Source organism: Mugil cephalus, chromosome 4 (genome assembly GCF_022458985.1).
Source record: "Mugil cephalus isolate CIBA_MC_2020 chromosome 4, CIBA_Mcephalus_1.1, whole genome shotgun sequence".
Taxonomy (NCBI): domain Eukaryota; kingdom Metazoa; phylum Chordata; class Actinopteri; order Mugiliformes; family Mugilidae; genus Mugil; species Mugil cephalus.
This window is the reverse complement of record NC_061773.1, coordinates 14,091,192-14,111,318: the sequence shown is the minus strand read 5'-3', so window position 1 is coordinate 14,111,318 and position 20,127 is coordinate 14,091,192. Positions and strand designations below refer to the sequence as shown.

The following is a 20,127-nucleotide window of genomic DNA, read 5'->3' as shown; positions in this document are numbered from 1 at the left end:
TTTTCCCCGCATCGCTTCGGCGACCCCTATGTGCCGCATTTAGTGCATACCCACTTTTTGCGCCACTGCTGATAATACAATTGACCTTGAGTTTGTCATGTGTGCATAGGATGACAGAGTTCGACCTAACTATGCGATCAGGGAGGAAGTGTTATTCGTGACGGTTCAACAATGATGTTGGTAAGTACATACAAAAATAAACAAATAAGGAAAAATAAAAAATATATGGTTTGGTTCGCTGCCACATGCATAATCAATATTATCTGTTGGTCTATTGATCGTGTTTATTTTGCACACACGTATTATATACCCATGTTTAACTTCACTGGGAACAGTTTGGGCACCAATGCTCTCATGGTTGCTTCATACAGTTACAGTATATGGGAATAGTTGCATTGTGTCTATTTAATGTAGTTGTAAAATAAAAACAACTATAATCATTAGTGTCTGTAAGGTTGGTAAAGTGATTTCTTTCCATACCATCTGAAAGAACCAATGCAGTGTGTCATATGTCAGTATGCTCCACCTCCTTGGTCAGGAAACAATGTTATCACTGGGTGAATTACTCAAGACATAAGACTGCACAGTTTCATCATCAGAATCACCCTATCACTGTATTCTGACTAACCCACCTATAAGTCACTTCTTTTGGAGATTAACTGATTCTACCGTCTGTAATAATTATAATTTACAGTTGACAGAAGTTTAACTTATACTTTATTGAATTATTATATTTCAGAAGACAAAAAAGTGGTCATTTGATTTTGTAGTTTTTGTTTTAGCAATTTTACTTAATGTGAAACTCTGCAGCACTGATAATAAATGAGAGATTCTCTGAGGAATCTGATCCACAAACCATTATTGTGTAATATGCGTGACAATATGTATATTCTTGCATACACTAGGTACACATGTAATAGTAATTTTTTGCTATTTTTACATAAAATCACTGTTTTACATGTACATACAACCATGACTTTATAATGATGTAATCATTTCCTTTTTTTTCTTTCTTTTTTCTCAGAAACTTTATTCTGAACAGATGTCACAAACAAATGGCAAAAGAGCGTCAAACATAACAATACAACATACACAGCAAGAGTCCATTCCTACATGTTTGACTAAATAAAATGAAATAAAATCTATTACATTATAAGAACCTGTTTTGCATGGTTGATATTTTGGTTTAGATTATTTATCACAATTAATTAAATCAAATATATTAATTATATTTTCACACTCACACACACACACACAAAAGGTTTGCACGTTTTGTTCTGAGCTGTTTACAAGTCGACGTCGGTCCCGCACACTGTGCGTGAATGCTGATTGGTCGTTGAGGTGTTACGCACTCACGTCACGCACGCAGCGTCAAATCATCGCCGACCATGGCGGAATGTGGTCGAGTTGACAGCAGCAACACAAGTAGTCACACCATGGATAAAAGCATTACTCTTCCGCCCGACGAAATATTCCGCAATTTGGAGAACGCAAAGCGCTTCGCAATAGACATAGGTACCGGATGCAAAAGTTTTCCCTGTTTCTTCGGTCGCTTTTATTTGTTTTGCACGAACGTAGCTGGTCTCGTGTGCCGCAGCCTAATACTCAACAACGCAGGACTTTAAGTAAAAGTAAACAACACAACGCTACCGTTAGCCGTGCAGGAGCGAGGTTAATGTTCATTTATGTGGCTGCGAGAGTGTTGACGCTATGTTGGAAGTCTTACAAGCTTTCGGAGAGATTTATTTTATCTCATTAAGCGGATGCGTGCCCTACGTAACCTGGTCAACTTTGACAAGTGCAGCAACCTTGGCGTTAGCCTCGAGCTACCTGGTGTCGAGATTCAGTTGTTTGTTTCGAGCTAAATATCGCAGTTTGATTCTCAGTTGGTCGTTTAAAGGCTCGATGTAAATCCTGCCTGTGTTTGTTTAGCTTCTGCTGCCCAGTGGGCTTCTTGTGTGACAACATCATTGTTGTTCTGCTTTAACAGGTGGATCTCTGACCAAGCTTGCCTACTACTCAACTGTACAGCATAAAGTGGCCAAAGTACGATCTTTCGACCACTCCGCAAAGGTGCGTGAATCCCAAACAGCTTCTTTCAGGGGCGGACACTAAGGTTGCTCTATGCAGTGTCAACAGTCGGGCTAAATGAAGCGTTTTTCTTCTGTGTTTCCATCTGATGTGTCTTTCCAGGAGGCTTCAAGTGACAAGTTGTATGAAATATCAGTGCAGGAGGAGGTCACTGCACGCCTGCACTTCATCAAGTTTGAAAATGCCTACATCGAAACGTGCTTGGACTTCATCAAAGACCATCTGGTCAACACAGAAACGAAAGTTATCAAAGCCACGGGCGGAGGGGCGCACAAGTTTAAAGAGCTGATTGAGAGGAAACTGGGACTCAAGTGAGTAAATGTTCAGCCCTCAAAGACTTTTCCATCTAATGATTTAAAGCGCTGAAACGGAAAGGGAGATCATTTTCTGTCATTTCATGAATGACTGAGCTGAATTAGAATACAAAAACCTTTATTTTTTTCCCACAGTGGGGAAATTGCAGTTTGCAACAGCCTACATAGTTCAGGAAAGTGACAAGAATAGAAGAGTGAACTGTGTAAAAGATAAATAATAACATCAAAAAGAAAAATAGAATAGAATAAACAATATTGGCATATATACAAAAAAGTAATGAATTGCGACAAAAAGTAAGTGGATTGTAACAGAAAGTATTAAACAATAACCGTGACCTTACTGAAAGTGACACACGCACAAAGCAATATCCTGTCCACTTCCCATGAAACGGTGCCCTCAAGCACCAGATGGTTTGTTACACAGACCCAACAGGGAAACTGTTGCAACCGCACAGATGACTGAATGGTTCATGTGAACACCGCACTCTGCACTGTGAGAAGCTTTCTAACTGTAAAGAAAACGTAGGAGTGGATCTTAGGAGTGACCATCGTCACTGCTAGTATTTCCTCACAGGGAGCTCATTGGTCAGAACCTCTGGATCAGATACAAACACATTGCGACAAGGACTGTTTTCACAAATCTTTTGGAAACTGAAGAATCTAATTGCCTGACAGTGTAGCAAGTATAAGCTTGATGTTTATTTAAAAACAGCCCTTAACCTTATGAAGACTGTGATCTACAAGCTTTGACAGACGCTTACATGACTAACCAAACATGTGAAAACAAAATGATTTTCCAAATTGCAGATGATCTTGTCCTTGTGACAGTGAGAACATTATGCAGTACAAGGAGTTTTTATTTTAGGTTACCCTGTTAATTCAGTGAAGAAGAAGAATTAAATCATTAAATCAGTTATTTTGTTTGTATTTATATCCTCCCTGTGTAGCTCTCAACTCAAATGATTTCTACAGACAACTGATCTGTCTGTTGATGTTGTTAAAAGGTGATAGCACACTATAGTAGATTTGTTTCATGTATTGTTAGTGATAAAACTGTTCTCTTTCTGACTCAAGCTGACGGCCTTTTTTCTGTGTGTGTTGTATTGTGGCAGAGTGGACAAAGAGGATGAGATGACCTGTCTCATCAAGGGCTGTAATTTTGTGCTGAAGAACATACCCCACGAGGCCTTCGTGTACGCTAAGCACGCTGACTCAGAGTTCCGCTTTCAGACAACAAATCCAGACATCTTCCCTTACCTCCTTGTAAACATCGGCTCCGGGGTCTCGATAGTTAAGGTAACATTGGGACAGTCGATGCTTCTAATAGTTTAAATGACTGATTAAACGAAAGGCTTTGCAGAGCCGGGGGTTGTTTCAGCTGAATGGAAACGAGTTCACTTACATGTCTTATCGATCAGCAATCTTCAGTTGCTTAATTCAGAGTGACATTGTTGATTATTTTTAATTTTTCACATGTTTCTTGTTTCATATTGTAGCTGTAAAGTAAAATTTAGGCAGAGATATTGCAGTAAAATGTCAACAGCTCCTCCTGTACAAATTCCATCCACTCCACTTAATTTACATATTTACAGCTCGGTTGGCAGAGTAACATACCACAGCATGAGAAGAGGATGTTAATGGTTTCACTTTCAGTGCTTCCTGTCTCCATGCCGGTGTTAAAACCTGTTGACAGACAGTGTTGTAGACTCATGACGCATATTTTTACCACCTTAAGTCTATGTTTTCTGTCACCAAAACAAATCTAGTGTTAGCTGTACAGATAGTTACTCTTTTGTGTGTAGCTAGGCGGTGTTAGGGCCATTCCCTTCTGACATCGTTCCCTTTCCAGTTGATGATTCACACTCTCAACAATATCATTATCTTCGCCAACAGGTTGAATCAGAGGACAAATTTGAGCGAATAGGCGGAAGCTCAATAGGTGGAGGGACGTTCTGGGGACTTGGAGCCTTGCTCACCAAAACAAAGGTATTCCAAGTAACTTTTTTTTGTCAGTCACTCGTTACACACCAGCTTCTCAGTGCAGCGTTTTGTTCCCTTAAGCCTCTTGAACTTCATCCTTTTTCTTCCTGCAGAGATTTGATGAGTTGCTACAGTTGGCGTCAAAAGGGCAGCACACCAGTGTTGATATGCTCGTCAAGGATATATACGGTGGATCTTACGGATGTTTGGGCTTGACTGGAGATCTTATTGCGAGCAGTTTTGGGAAGTCGGCTACTGCTGACAAAGGTGACGCCTGGGTTCATTGATTTTAGGGAGGTGACCCCCGTACATCCTGTCATATTTCTTGACTGATATCAGCAGTTCGTTCGGTTAAATTTAAAATCTATATCTATAGTGTCAAACACGTAACTTGAAAGGTGGCTTGCTACTTACTTCTTTGCTTGCTCTGGAGTGCTGTGGTTGAGGGAAGCTTTGATTCGTGGTGGGTGAAATGTATTCCAATGGTGACCCAGTTTTTAAAATGTAAAAGTTGCGAATTCTCACTCTGCTCAAATCCACTTTTCTGCTCAAAAGTCCTTTGAAACTGCTGCTTTCTTCATGCATGGCAACACAGACTTCCATTTAAATCATCGCACTTCACATCACCAATGGAAAGTATTATACCCTCTAACGCTCGTCAAGTTTGTATCTACTTCACATCACAAAGTTAACATTCAAAAGCTGGATTACCTCAACAAAGTATAAATAAACTTAAATAATACCGTTAGTCAGAGCCATATTTCTGTTGTGTTTGTGCTTTCACAATTGAGGGTTAATATTTGTTCATGGCCTTTTCACCCAGTGTTGTAAGTGTAACTACTTGGAATTGGGCCATCAGTTTATTTCCTGAGAAATCTATTCAGGCTTATTGGTGCAAAGTAGTAACTTAGACATGTGACGTCCTTTGTTCTGTCCTGAACTATAGAGTTTTCTAAAGAAGACATGGCCAAGAGTTTACTCCACATGATCAGCAATGACATCGGGCAGCTGGCCTGTCTGTATGCCAAACTCCACAACCTGTCCAGAGTGTACTTCGGAGGCTTCTTCATCAGAGGACACCCCGTGACCATGCACACCATCACCTACAGCATCAACTTCTTCACCAAGGCAAGCTGGCTTCCTCCTCTGACAAAGAAATAAACTCTACAAGAGTTCCTCGCTGTCATTGCTTTATCTCAGTATAGTCGTGAACTTGGTTTCTTACCATCTGAACTTGAAAATGTGTCACCCACAACCCACATTTTTTGTGTGTGTGTGTGTTCTAGGGTGAAGTTCAGGCTCTGTTTCTAAGACATGAAGGATATCTTGGAGCAATCGGAGCGTTTCTAAAAGGAGCAGAGGAAGACAGTAAGAAAGAAAAAAATACACAGAGCACTTACTGTTTGGCTTCTTTATAGCCACCAACTAAAGACGCAAGATAACTTGATAATAACATAAAATTAAAAACCCAAAGGTAACTTCAGAAAACAAGTGGGCAGTGAATAACAGCAGCATTGTGTAAATCAAATGTAGCAACTATTTTTTTTAATTAAAAGTAGAAGCATGAGCTCACATCTGCTTTCCCTGTTCTGGAGGCATGAAACCGGCTGAACTGCTGGATTTTTACTGCATTTAATTATGTAGTTGGGGGTGTGGATAGGCCTGCAGTCATGTTATGAAAAGCGTGAAGAGCACAGGGCTCAGCACGCAGCCCTGTGGGTTAGTTGTATTTATTTCTGGGTGGTGGAGTGCTGCCTTCCTACTCTGACATGCTGTGGTTGGCCCCCGATAGCAAATCCATGACCCACGAGCACAGCCAAGGAGCCCAGGCCTATGGCGCTCAGTTTGCTGAGCAATTTATGAGTGACAACTGTACTTCATTCAGAGCTGGAGTCGACAAGTAGCATCCTCACCATCTAAGTGTGAGGTGTTGAGAGCTGTGGGGATGGCTTCCTCTGTGGAGCAGTTCACCCGGTTGTTATCCAGATCTGATGGAATAAAGTTGTTTGCACGCCCATAATGCGTCATGTCTAACTCAAACATAAAGAGTACATTTAAACTTGTTCTACTACAGGAGATCGATTACTGTCATGAGATATGAATAAAATTCCTGAACTTCAGTTCTGAAACCAGTTACATATATATTATAGCATCACAGGACAAAGACCAGAGGAATGTAAATGAGAAAATGTCAATGTGGCAGAAGGTTTTAAATATGCAAATATTGTATCATAAATACATCATAACTGCATTTTTCTCTCCTCTAGATCCAAACCAGTACAGCTGGGGTGAGAACTACGCAGGAAGCTCAGGCCTGATGAGCGTTTCTCCAGATATGAATCCCATGCAACGTGCTCGCAGTGGAACGGTGAGTCCGCAGTAAGGAGTGATCAGATCTGACCACAAGATGGCACATTAACCCTCATCTTTTATTTCCCCTCATCTTTTCACAATTTTTCCACATTTTTATCTCTGATTCACTGTTTTTATTTATGAACATCTAGATGGAAATACCATCATTTTACCCTCTTAATCCATGCGATCGTACAAAGACATCCATTACCTCTTTGCAGTGTGATAATCTTTCTTTTCATTTCCTCTCCACACATTCATCTCTCTGCCTAACTCTGTCCTTCAGTTTCCCGTAAGTATCTGCGCTTGCTTCACCTGAGTGACACATTGCCTCCGCTCACTGTGACTCATTGTGTAGCTCTTAACATTCAGCCAGATTATATAGAAATGATTCACATTCACTTGTGAGTTTACTTGGAATTATCTTTGAAAATCTTGCTACGGTTTTCTTCTGTACCAAATCATTGTTTTGCCTTAGATCGTACAAATTAAGTTTTTGATAATCAATAGCTACCTGCAGTTTGCTTTTTGAACCCTTGGTGCAATATTTTGCAGATTTCTAAAATATCAGGTTTTTCTAACCTACAACACTAACTGCTCTTGAATCAGCTCCTACAACAGACTGACCTGACTCCCTCACCCAGCTTTCATTCTGTAGTTTTTAATAGTTTAATGTGGGAACCTCAGACAAACTGCAAATTTGTTCTTCTGACACCACAAGAACCCTCTATTTGTAAAGATAGTATAGATAGGTAGTATAAATAGTACCAGTTAGTCTGACTCCCACTGACTTTTACTATGAAATCCTGCTTTAAACTTCTTTCTTGTTTCTTCTTTACTGCATCTCGTCTTTCTTGTTGTAGATGAATAATAATAATAAAAAAAACACTAACATGAGTGAAAACTGACACGGTGTTAAAAAAGGGGAAGTATTCATAAGAAACTGTCTGAGACTGACAGCACGAATCCTTTCTGTCTCTGTGTAGTTTGACATGTTGGAGATGGACCGTCTGGAGAGACAGCTGGTGAATCTGCCTCTACTGCAAGACGCTTCCTCTTACATCCCCGACACTGTGGACCTCACAGAGGACGCTCTGGCTCGTGAATACTGGCTCTACTGCTTTGAGGAGGCCCTAGACGGGGTAGGGTGGTCGACACTGCATTCATAACATGTGATAAGTGTCAGTGACTTGACATAAAAAGAGGGTAAAGAAAGAGTTCAACTATGTTTAAATCCTAAATAACTGTGTCCTCTTTGCTTTTTCAGTCAAATCTTTCACTAAAATGAATTATTTTTAGTTATTTAACTATCACTTATAGGCTCTTTCAGACCAGGTTTCTTCGGAGTAACTACCTATTGGGAACACTTATAGCAACGTAACTTAGTTTTCACATTGCATGTAGTTTCGAGTAAACCTGAACTTCATTGTTAGTCCATTTAGTCTATTTTAAGACTGGTGTTAAAAGTGTTTTCCATAGCTACCATTCCACCAACTTTAACCAGATATTTTTTTAAGGCTGGACCTGCATTCATGTGTTCCACTAACTGACGTCACTAAAGATCACCTCAAGTCAGATCTAAAGGTCATTTTCAGACCAGAACTGATATGAACTCTAAATCCAGTACAGGTGTGACTGAGATGTGATCATTCAGACCACATTTGGACCACGTTCCTTTAGTGGTGTGAACACACAATGCGCACTAGCCACACTGACTGACCACGCGCCCAACACATGTCCTCTTCCATATATAGCGCAAAACCGTGATCAGACCACAAGTGGTCATTTGAGACGTTCTTTTGCCTCAAGATTTGTTATCGTGGTTGACCACGGTTCTTGTTTCTCGGAGCAGGTGGTTAAAAGAGCTGTAGCAAGCCAACCCGACATGCCGGAGGCCGTCGCCCGAGCTGAGAAGTTCCGTCAGAAGTACAGACACAAGCTTCAGACCCTCCGCAACCAACCATTGTAAGGAACGTTCTTGGATTTTGCATGCATCTGTGTGACCAACATGTTGCTTTTAGTCTAAACTAAAACTCTCCTTCTAATTGTCTGCATTAGCTTCATGTCTTCGCTTTAACTGCTTATGTGCTTCGTCAATGAAAAAGAGAAATCTTAATGTTAATTCAGTTTCAACGAATGGGGTGCACTCCTTAGTCTGTGAGTTGTATTACATAACGATTTAAAGAAGTGATCAGAATAATGGCTGTGTGAGCCTTTTGAAATTTAAAATGATCCCAAATGTCAGATTGTCAGAAAGCTGGAGGCGAAAAATAGCAGATTCTCTTTCCAATAATCCCAAAACAAGAAAATCAACAGTGTGAAAAGAGCATTTGCATTTATCGCCCCATCCCCGTTGTTTGTATGTGTTTCTCTCTGGCTAATGTAGAGTGCTTCTCTTCTCACCTAGTGCTTATGGATCCCTCACTGTCAGAAGTCTGTTAGACACGAGGGAACACTGTTTAAACGAGTTCAACTTTCCTGATCCCTACTCTAAGGTCTGAGTGAAATCTATCAAACCTGTTGTTTTCATTTTGTGTTCTTTTCTTGTGCCACGTAGCCGGTTTGGCCTTCACCGATCTATTCTCATGCGTTGTTTCAGGGGTGGGTATTGGCAAGGACTTCACGATACGATGCGTATCGCGATACTTGAGTTACGATACGATACATTATTGCGATATATTGCAATACTCTACGAGAAATATTGAATGAAGCTTAAAATACACATAGAATATAAGTACATCAGATGACAGTTGTAATTCATTGGAGAAATTGAGTCAAAAAACATTATTTATCCAAATGATCCATTTCTAATTTATTGCACTCGTGCAGAAAAAGTGGTGGTGGAGGTGCAGTAGTTGTGTCCAAAACATGACTTTTTATTTTTATTTTAAAATCAATATTAAGACATTCAAAATCGATATTATATCAGAAGAAAGAATATCGCCATATATCGACATTTTTTCCCACCCCCAGTTGTTTCCCATCTGCTAAATTTACGTATTACGTGGGTCACAGATATACTCTCATATTGTTTTAATCATAATCTCATATTTCAAAGTTTCTAAATGTGACGTGATCACCTGTCTTTTAGTCAGTCATTTCTGTTGTGTTTCAGATTAAACAGAGGGAGAATGACGTTGCCCTCAAGTACTACCAGAAGGCAGTGCAGTCCTTGGAGGAACTGAGCTGGGAGGAGAGACAGTTCGCCCTGGTCAGGGGCGTCTTGGCTGGGAATGTTTTCGACTGGGGAGCCAAGGCCGTGTCAGAGTCAGTGAAGTCGATGATTGTTATTCTGTGTGAGCAGCCTGGTGGATGAGTTTATGATTAATATAACTGCCCTGATGTGAACGTTTGTCCTGATCATGTTGTTGACTATGCAAACACATGATTAAAGTTGCTTTAAGGGATGGCAGCTCCTTTTCATATTTGCTGCCTGATAAAGGCAAACGTTTAATATTAATGTCTAGGATGTCTCATGTCTCTTTTGCATAGCGTGACTAATATGAGTTTGTCTTTTGCATATTTCTTTCTTGACACTTGCAGTGTCCTGGAGTCTGACCCTGAGTTTGGGTTTGAGGAGGCTAAACGGCAGCTGGAAGGTATCCAGACATTTCTCTTTCTGTCTGCTATGCAGGCGTATTGTGAGCCGCTTATTAGCAGAGCAGCAGCTTCATTGCTCCATCTGTGTTTACTCAGGATGCATTCAGGCACATTATAGACTGGAGGTCGAATATGTTTTGGCAAAACACCAAGATCCCAACACATAAATATAAAGCAGAGGAAAACGGGGAGAATATTTTTGTTTCATATTTTTGTTGAATACACCGTTGTGTCATCTAAACAGTGTTACTCCTCACTATAATAATATAATAACTATAGCAATATACATACTACAACTACTGGTGAACCATTTGATACACTGACGAATAATATGAAAATCTTCAGGTGTTTGTGATTTTTTTTTTCTTTTTTTGGATTGACTTGAACTAAGTTTGTTTTTTTCCTTTTCTCAGAGCGACCATGGCTTGTAGATTCCTATGACCAGTGGTTCGAAAGACTAAAGGTAAGATCCTGTCTGCTGCACTTTACAAATCCAGTTATAGCATTTTTTTATTTTTTTTTTGGGATATGCCATCACCTGAATGACTGAGAACATTCACAGAAACAGATAAAGAAGACAGGCTGCACAGTTGCATAATAGCATATTCAACAGAAATACCTCTTGTAGACACATCATCAAATCAGATTAAGAAGCCAGATATCAGTCATCAGTGTTGGCTCCTAATAACCATGTAAACACTTGATCAGATGGTTGGAATAAATACATTCCTTCTGAGCACATTCGTGGGTTAAATAGCATCGTGGGTTTCCAAGATGGACAGATACATGGAGTTAGCAAAACAAGTTGTTCCATCACATGTTTCAAAAGATGAACTAAGTCACAATCTGGACAGCAATACTGAAAATGCTTCTCTTCTTCTTCTTCTTCTTCTTCTTCTGTTGAATTAAGTTCAGTGGGCAGCACTTTGCACATATCAAAAGATGGATGTAACAATATATATATGGTGTTTCTGTGTTGTGTGTTTTTTATGATTAATGTTTGAATACAACCCATCCTGGTTTTCTCTTGCAGGGTCCTCCTCATAAGTGTGCCTTGTTTTTCGTAGATAATAGTGGAGTGGACATCATTCTAGGGGTGATGCCTTTTGTCAGAGAGCTTCTCTCTCGAGGAACAGAGGTATGACGGTAACAGCGTGATAACAAAACTACTCCCGTCAGGTAACACGCTGGTTAAACTGCACCGTGTGTCTTAACTTTTAGGTTGTGTTGGCCAGCAACTCTGGTCCAGCTTTAAACGACGTAACGAACGGCGAGCTGCAGATACTCACGGAAAGAATCGCTGCTATGGATCCTGTGATTGAGTGAGTGGTTTTAAACGTGATTTACTGCTGACAAGAGAAACGGATGAAGGCTTGAAGATTGATTTTATTTTCGTTAAGTTTCATTGTTGCCTTGAGGGAGTGAAGTGCTGTAGAACTGTTAGAATATTTTTAGAATTATGAAAGCTTTATTTGTCCTGCAGTGGGGAAATTGCAGATTGCAACAGCATACGTGGGGGCAGAAAAATAACAAGAGTAAAGAGTGGACTGTACAAAAAATAAATGATAATGCAAAATAGAATAGAATAAAAAAGATAGTATAAAGGGATAGGCATATATACAAGAAGTATTGTAAGAGTTGTGCACAATACAGAGTGAAAGTGTTGAACCTTGAGGAGTAATAATATTACACAGTGTTCATTGTACAGCCTAACAACAGCAGGAAGGAAAGACCTTCTGTATCTTTCCTTTACGCACCGAGGGTGAAGCAGAGACTTGAGTAATTGTAGATTAAAACAGAACACAGCTTTTAGAGGGAGCAGTCTTATATTATCAGCAGCATGGAGGACTGTTAGCTAACCCATTTGAAAAAAAGATGCAACAACATGTTACAGTGAGTAAAACTGGACAAAGGTAACTGTTCATGTGGTCTGTTTATGTGTGTGTTGTGGTGTAGGGCTGGCCTGAGGGAGGACAGGTTGACATTGGTTCAGAGCGGTTCCAGCTCCCCCTGCCTGGATCTGAGGTTTGTGGTATTATTATTATTAAGTTTTCAGTTTTCCACAAGTAATCATCGGTTACAGTCCCGTTCTCTTGCTTTGAGAACCATTAACTGTTTATGAAGACGGGATTACTAAAGAGGGCATTTAAGGTTCAGTGTGGTGTCTCTAGCCACGTCATCTGTGCCTGACTCCATCTGACTCCCAGCTACTTCAAAACACAAGTAGAGTTTATTAAAAAGCTTATGGATGACGGCTAACGCCCTGATAGGACATATGACTGTCATTCAAAACAACCCTGTCCTTCATTATTTATATAAATTAAGCAGCTGAGGTTTCTAAATATTCATCTCCCAGTACAGTTGTCATGAACAAGGTGATTAGATACAGCCACCAAGCAGGAAACATGTTTAATTCTGCTGTAATAGAATAGAATAGAATAGAATAGAATAGAATAGAATAGAATAGAATAGAATAGAATAGAATAGAATAGAAAAAATGTCTTTGTCCCTCAGTGGGGAAATTGCAGTTTGCAACAGCACACATACTGCAGAAAAGTAACATGAATAAAGAGTGGACTGTGTTAAAGATAAATAATAAGATTAAAAAGTAGAATAGAAAAAAACAATACACAATTACTGGCATATATATACAAAAAGTAGTGAATTGAAACAGAAAGCAATTTGATTGTGACACAAGGTATTGCATGACAAACTTAAAGTGTTGAATTGCACAACAGATACTGCAGAATATTGCACAATATTGCGTAGTATGTTAGTAATGAATTTCAACATAAAGTAATGGTATTGTAACAAAAAGTATTAAAATGGCAACAAAAAGTACTGAATTGCAAACGGATATATAGGAGATATTTCACGGGACTGTACACGGTACAGAGAGATTCTTCACACAGCGAGGGTGAAGCTTTCTGTCTCTGAAGCTGCTCCTCGGTGCTGTCAGGTCGCCCTGCAGGGGGTGGAGCTCATAGTCCAACATGGATGACAGTCTAACCAGGAGCCAGTGAAGTTGGACATTTTAACATTGAGGTCTGTGGGAGTTGAGGGTTTATTAATATGCATCCTTGACTGTAATCGTGTTCTTGTGGACTTGAGAAACATCGGACCAAGTATCGTTTAAACGCCCCGATCTGTTCTATCGAGAACGCATCGGGAGGTGACTTGTGTGGCCTTTTGAGAGCCAGGTATCCCAGAATGCATTTTGCAGGTGTCACCAAGTACACTGCTGTTCCAGTTTCAGTCCTAGCAACTGCGGTTCGGATGCAGCCTTGACCAACGTTGCATGTCTGAAGTTTGCATGCTTGGTATTAATAAAGCTTCAAGTGACTTTTTAAAGAGCTGCAGTATTTGCCAGTCCCATGTTGGGTTTCATTTTCTGCTCGGAATACCCACACGGCGAAGGGCTGACCAGCGCATGCTCGACTTTAAGTCCACCTAAATGATTCACACATTGCACGGGTCTTCAGCTTCAGCTTCTCAAAACAAGGATGCAGTCAGTGTCTGTGTAAGTGATGAGCTTAATCCAGTCTTATTAGGATCAGAAGTCAATCTTTATTCTTTATATGCAGCTCTATGCCTAGAAATAGTTTAGCGTCAGGACATTTAAGACCTGAATCTTATGTGAATTGTTTGGTGATTCTGATTGGTGTCGCTATGGGGCTACATAGCTAAACTAGCAACCTCACAAAAACAGTGACACTGCAGCTGTAGAGTTGTTATAGGCTGACTTCTAGAAATAAACCTGCATGCTTGTTTCTTATATTTCATTTATTTATACATGTTAATGAAGGGGTGTAGATGAGGAAGAGGAAGCGGAAACAAATGAAGCCCCACCTACTAGCAAGAAATCAGCTAACACAAACTCGGGATGAATGGGTTATTTATCACTGCAGAATTGTATCGTGACGTTAATCTTTCATTTTGTGTCTTTGTCGTTCTCCAGCCGCCTGGACAAAGTTCTGGCGATGGTGGTGCGGGAGCGCCAGACGGACCTGGTGATCATCGAGGGGATGGGCCGAGCCATTCACACCAACTACTACGCCATGCTCAGCTGCGAGAGCCTCAAGATGGCCGTCATCAAAAACTCGTGGCTGGCCGACCGATTGGGAGGAAAGCTCTTCAGCGTGGTGTTCAAGTACGAGGTACCGCACGGGAAAACCTGCTTGGGATCTGGAGCGCTGACGCCCTCGTGAGCGCGCCAGAGCCCCGGACAGGACGCGGACGTCGAGCAGCCAGGGAACGGTTAAGGTGGAGCTCCGAATGTAAAAGATCATATTCTGCCACTGAGTGAATGAATGATTGTAAAGCTGACTGTTAAACATTTTTTTCAAGGGTGATCATTAATAGGGAGACTTTTATTTTAATGCATTATAGATTTTACCGTTGGTTTCATGAGGGTTGTGGTGTTCGATCTGGAAAGAGGAAGAGCGGCTGGAGGTTTGACTTTTTACAGTCGGTAAAGTATTCAATGTGCCTTAAGGCTGATGGAAGCATCATACACTCAGTTTGTTTTTAATTCCAGGCTACAAAACTACCCAAATATCTGCTTTTACTATAGACTAGGAAGTATCCACAGATTAGTTGTTCTTCATTACTGCCAGCCAATGAACTGAAATTAAGGAATGAATCATTGTCACTGTCACTTGCTGTTAAAGTGAGAGAAGACGAGAGAGAAGCAGCACTTTATCACGTTCTATTAAAATAAAATTAGCTTGTGTTCCTCCACAAGGTGGCAGTATTCTACTGTGATGATGTGATTTTAAAAAGAAAACGTTTAACTCAAATCTTTCCTAAGGTGCTTGGTGTCAGAACTAACACTGCGTATTTCAGGTTAAATAAGCTTCACATGGAAACTCGTGTCTCTTGGTTGGCCGCGGCATGAGTCCATGCGTTCATTATGATTAACTGGCATGAACAAAACACACACACTGTAATCCAACCTTGACTCAAAAAATGCATTTGTTTGAAGGCAATAATACTGAAGCAGCCCAGTCGTAACGAACATCAAACACTGTGTTATTGTGAAGTGGCTGTATCGGTAACTTCATCGTAAATGTCCAAACTCGAGGCAGGATCAGATCTGCTCTGCTTTGGTCTGAAAATATCTCCCAAAGCTACAGTTGCTTGATTGTCGACTTGCAATATTGTATTTTTCATGTGTACATATGTGTGAAATACAACTGCGTGTATATATTTACAGTATATATATAAAATTCAATTGCATCAGTTCAGTTAAGCACACCAAGCACAATCTTGTGTGTTATTCTCCTGACAATCAATTTTAATTAAATGGTGAAAATCTTTACCGTCTTCTGTGTGTGTGTGTGTGTGTGTGTGTGTGTGTTCCCTTGTCAGGAGAGTTTTCAGCTGAGTTGAGAAATAAGGGGTAGGCCGAGAGTTGTGCCATATTAAAAAACCAAACCTGCCCCCGGCGCTATAAAAGCTCGACACCCTGGTAGGTGGTGGCTGATTCCTGCTGGGGAGCTGGGAGCTGATAATGCATGAGGAGGCCTGGCAGGGGGTCCTCCTGCTTTTCCTCTCGCTCGTCACTCTGACTGCCAAAACTCTTCACACACACACACACACGCCGGTTCTGCAGCACGCCCTGGTGGATTTAGTGACATCTGCTTACGCCAGAAGATCTGCCGTGGGTTTCTGACTTCATATTTTACAGCGTGGACAGATTTGTTGGTGCTCTCACGGGTGGGTTGTGAGTCAATGAGCTCCTCATCCCTCCCGCAAAGGACTAAGACACCCAGATTAAAAAGTGGGGAGATCGTTCCCCAAAGCTGACACAAAATGTACAATGCTGTCGTGTGAGTGCCAGCAGTGATCACCTCACATAAAGAAAATTTATTTCCACTGATAGCTGCTTATGTGATTATAACAGAGAAAAATAAGTGTCTCTTGGTTTACCTTTTATGATCTGGTGGTAGTCAAGTTAAAACCAGTTTATACCCCCCCCCCACCTCCTCTGGCCTTGTAGCTGAGTACACTGCAAAGGCTTTATAACACACGTTTACATGCATGTTAAAAAAACAAATTATTGCCTTAATCGGACTATAACAGGAGAACTTAAGTGCATGTAAACACATTACTCTGATTAAAATCAGAGTTCTCATTATCCGACTGAAACACCCAGATAATGCGATTGGAATTCGTTTTTCTCCGGCATGTGTACGGTAACCTCAGTTTTCCAATCTGATAATGCGTGTGCGCATGCTCCACAACCGATGCGCTGGCGTGTGACCCCGGAACAAAAACATCCAAGAAAGCCAGTCGCAGAAGAAGCTGAACAGAGCGCTAGAAGAACTGTCTGAAGGATATTGCGCAACTTATCTGCACCAGAAGTAGTGCGAACATTACATACGAGATTAAAAAATTTATTAAAAAAACTTTTGTCCCTATGGTTGAAGTTTAAATGCCAGTCTGCCGCATGAACGACTCTTGTTTATTGTATGACATAATAGGTCAACTGGAAAACAGCCGTATTAACATGGTATTATCCCGCTGAAAAGACACATATCGCCACCTAGTGTGGAGGAGGAGAACAGTTATCCGATTTTCTTGCGCTGCATGTAAACTAGGACAAGGACTGTAGTGAGAAAGTCTAATTTTGAGCATAGCTTGACTAAGCTCTGCATATAAATGCACTGACTGACCAGCCATGCCTGTGAAGGTGTGGCTAAAGCCCAGACCGCTCGTCTGCTGCCTCACGTTCAGTCTGTTCACCTTTTTAGTGTCTTTTTGTTCTCAGTTGTCATCCACCACTTCTCCTTCACAGACATTTGACCTGACTTCTTGAAAACCCCTGCCCTTTCAGTGCACCTAACTCTTGACGAGGCCCAAAGACACTCTCAGCAGCCTCGTTTCTGCAGCTGCAGGACAACAGACCATTCTCTTCGTGTTTTTTCGCTGTCTAACTTTCTAATTATAGACAAGGCTCAAAACTCACTGATACAACAGGCCCTGAGAAAACAGTGCGGCATTGACTGCAACTGTTCGCATAACACTAATTACTGTAGTTACAGTAAACAACGGTTTCAAAAGAGTTTTGAAACAGTTGTAGCTGAACCTTTTGTTACTTTGAGCAACAATAACATTAATTTAATTGACCGCTGACCTTAGGCAAACAGTAAGATACTGTGCATATCACCACTGCTTGGATACTTGTGAAATATATATTCAGTTTGGTTTGTGTTTTCGGTCATTTGTAATCCTTTGTAATTCTTCCAGATCTGGGAAAGTCCTTGATTTATTCTGCTTAATGTTTTAGAAGGGTGGAGTTTAGTGTATAGGGATAACTGATGCACGTCAGGAATCAGAGGCATAAGATGTTATAATGGGCTTGAAATAGGCCTCGTTCCTTCTCTAAACTGACTCCCAGCTATGACAAGTGTTATACAATACAATATGAGTTACAGAAAAAAAAAAGGAGATGGCAGTGATGAGAACGTATTATGAAGGGGCAAGAACTTGTGAGAATAAATCTTTTAGAGGTATGAGGATGAAGATAAAGGTGGCAGACAGAGACAGGACCCCTCTGGAGTCTGGATGCTGCTGGTGATGGTGGTGGAACAGACTTTTTTCTGAGACCCCCCCGGACAACCAAGATGAGGTTTGAGACGGGAGGAGGACAGCTGGGTTGAAGAATGCGGGCAGAACTTTGGAGGGCGTGCAGTCCCGTCCTTTTCTTAAGGGTCTTTAAAAGGCCAAAAGAATAACTTAAAAACACCAAATCATTGGACGTAAGTAGTGACGCCGACGATTAGAATGACGTGAGTGTGGGAACGTTATGAAAAGAATCTAGCAGCAGAAAAAAAAAAAACCCTAATCTTCTTTAACTTTTACTTAAGCCTCATATAAGTTGGTTGGGGACACACCCTGAACACTCAGCCTGTTGTGGCTGTGACAGCGAAGTAAAATATTCTTAAAGACCACACCTTGAACCATAGGTCTTCAATAGGGGGGGCTGTGACCTCTAGGGGGTCTGCAGATGTTTGACGTATTTTTTAAATTTTCAACCACAAATTTAAATTTCTTTGAATACACATTGACATGAATCCAACATGTTTTAGTAAAGGGATAAGGGACAGCCTAATATTGAATGCAAAATGATAATATATAATTATAAATAGCACTAGACCAACTTTAATTTAGAACACATATAGTAGGTAGAGGGTCCCTACTTAATCTCTCCATCAGTTTGGAGGTCCTTGGCCTTAAACGATGCCAACAGGATTAATATTTGACACAGCCTGTGTGAAACACATCTAGGAACGGTAGGGATCAAAGGGGAAGGGAAGTTAGAGGAGGAAGACGGCGCTCAGGGAGGAATAGGGAGTGAGACTCAGTGCAAGTTTTGTCTTCTTGTCCTGGCTGTTGCAGTGAAAGACGGAACAAAGAAAAGGGAGAGTGGGGGCGGAAAACTGAGCTGAACGGGGTTCCTCCCAAACTAAAATATAAAGGGACGTATTTAAATTATATATTTGCATTAACTAAGATTTACAGGCATCTGAGGAAAAATCCCTGGAAGGGAATCCTTGCAACACGTGGATTTCCTGCTGCGAACACTGAGATTTCACGTTGCTCTAAAACCTTCTTTCTAAACATAGATTTTGATTCCAGCATCTAAGCGTGTCCCCAACTCACATCATCATCATCATCATCATCTCCAAAAAAGCATCCTCCGTCTCACAGGAGTCGCACCGGAGTCGCACCGGAGCTACGGGGGTCCCATTCAAATGCCACCCTGCACTTTACAAAGCTGCTGATATCTTTCTCAAACGTTACTGACACAGACTGGAAGCATGAAGCAATATGTGGAAATCTCAATAAGAAGCCAAAAAAAAAAAAAAAAAGATGTTTCTAAGAAGCAGGAATACCCACGCTAGACTCTGTGTGGAAATACTTCCACTATAAGTGCAGTAAACAGATTAAAAATACACGGCTCAGTAAAGAAACACGCTTTATGTTTGAGACAAGTACAAATAAACCCACATTTGTCCAAGCATATATGCTTTCAGTCAAAGTACCACGTCGAAGCACTCGACGCTCGTTTCTATAAGCATTTGGAGTTTTGCTCTGTTATCTTCCTCCAGCAGACTCCGTCCCCCTGCGTTACACTCACAGTTTGCTAAGTGGCTTGTCACTATTGTTTGCATTCACAACAAATGAGTAGAAAGCTTGTTCGCCGGTTTCAATAAAGCTAACAAGCAATTTTTCAGCGCGGACACACAAAACAGAATAGCAAACTGCATCACTAAATGTCAACCAATTCCCCCGGGTGATTTAAACTCAATCATTTTGCAAATAAATGCCCCCAACACACAACAGACTCATAGTGTAGATTCGGAATTAGTGTGTTTCCTGATGCTCTGCAGACGACTGGTTTAAGTAAGAACAGGGTTTTGCTGCAGAGGGTATCCGCTCTATATATATATATATAAAAAAAATAAAAAATAAAAAAAAAATCTGGAGCAGTTGTTGGAAATTTAATCACTTTGCGCCTTGCATAAATCATAATGTTTTCAATCGTCTATTTTGACACACACAAGGAATAAATAGGTCACATTTATTTTTAAATGGCTAAGATAGGATTAAGAGTTGAGAAATGAAACACTTTCCGCTGAAATCCAAAAGACGCAGCGGGGCCAAAACTATGAGGACACGCAGACATTAAATGTGGGCAACTATGGGCAAAGACCTGCAGCCACAACCGCCTCCGCCCTCTCGGTTTTCCAGTTGGCCTTGGACTTTGGAACCTGACTGCATG

General features: G+C 40.8%; 1 protein-coding gene across 2 annotated transcripts; it reads left to right on the top strand.

Annotated features, from left to right (window-relative positions):
- The first annotated feature begins 1,361 nt into the window (after positions 1 to 1,361).
- Positions 1,362 to 15,655, top strand: pank4 (pantothenate kinase 4 (inactive)). 2 transcript variants are annotated; one of them, XM_047583962.1, is made up of 20 exons: positions 1,362 to 1,515; positions 1,991 to 2,073; positions 2,194 to 2,402; positions 3,518 to 3,701; positions 4,299 to 4,391; positions 4,499 to 4,652; positions 5,332 to 5,513; positions 5,672 to 5,753; positions 6,653 to 6,753; positions 7,024 to 7,029; positions 7,724 to 7,879; positions 8,590 to 8,702; positions 9,145 to 9,232; positions 9,853 to 10,004; positions 10,281 to 10,336; positions 10,751 to 10,800; positions 11,371 to 11,475; positions 11,559 to 11,659; positions 12,294 to 12,362; positions 14,296 to 15,655. In XM_047583962.1, exons 1-20 carry the CDS (start codon positions 1,389 to 1,391, stop codon positions 14,543 to 14,545), a joined length of 2,361 nt encoding a protein of 786 aa, XP_047439918.1. In that variant the 5' UTR covers positions 1,362 to 1,388; the 3' UTR covers positions 14,546 to 15,655. The 2 variants fall into 2 exon arrangements, with proteins under 2 accessions (XP_047439918.1, XP_047439919.1); XM_047583963.1 differs by lacking the exon at positions 7,024 to 7,029.
- The last annotated feature ends 4,472 nt before the right edge of the window (positions 15,656 to 20,127 follow it).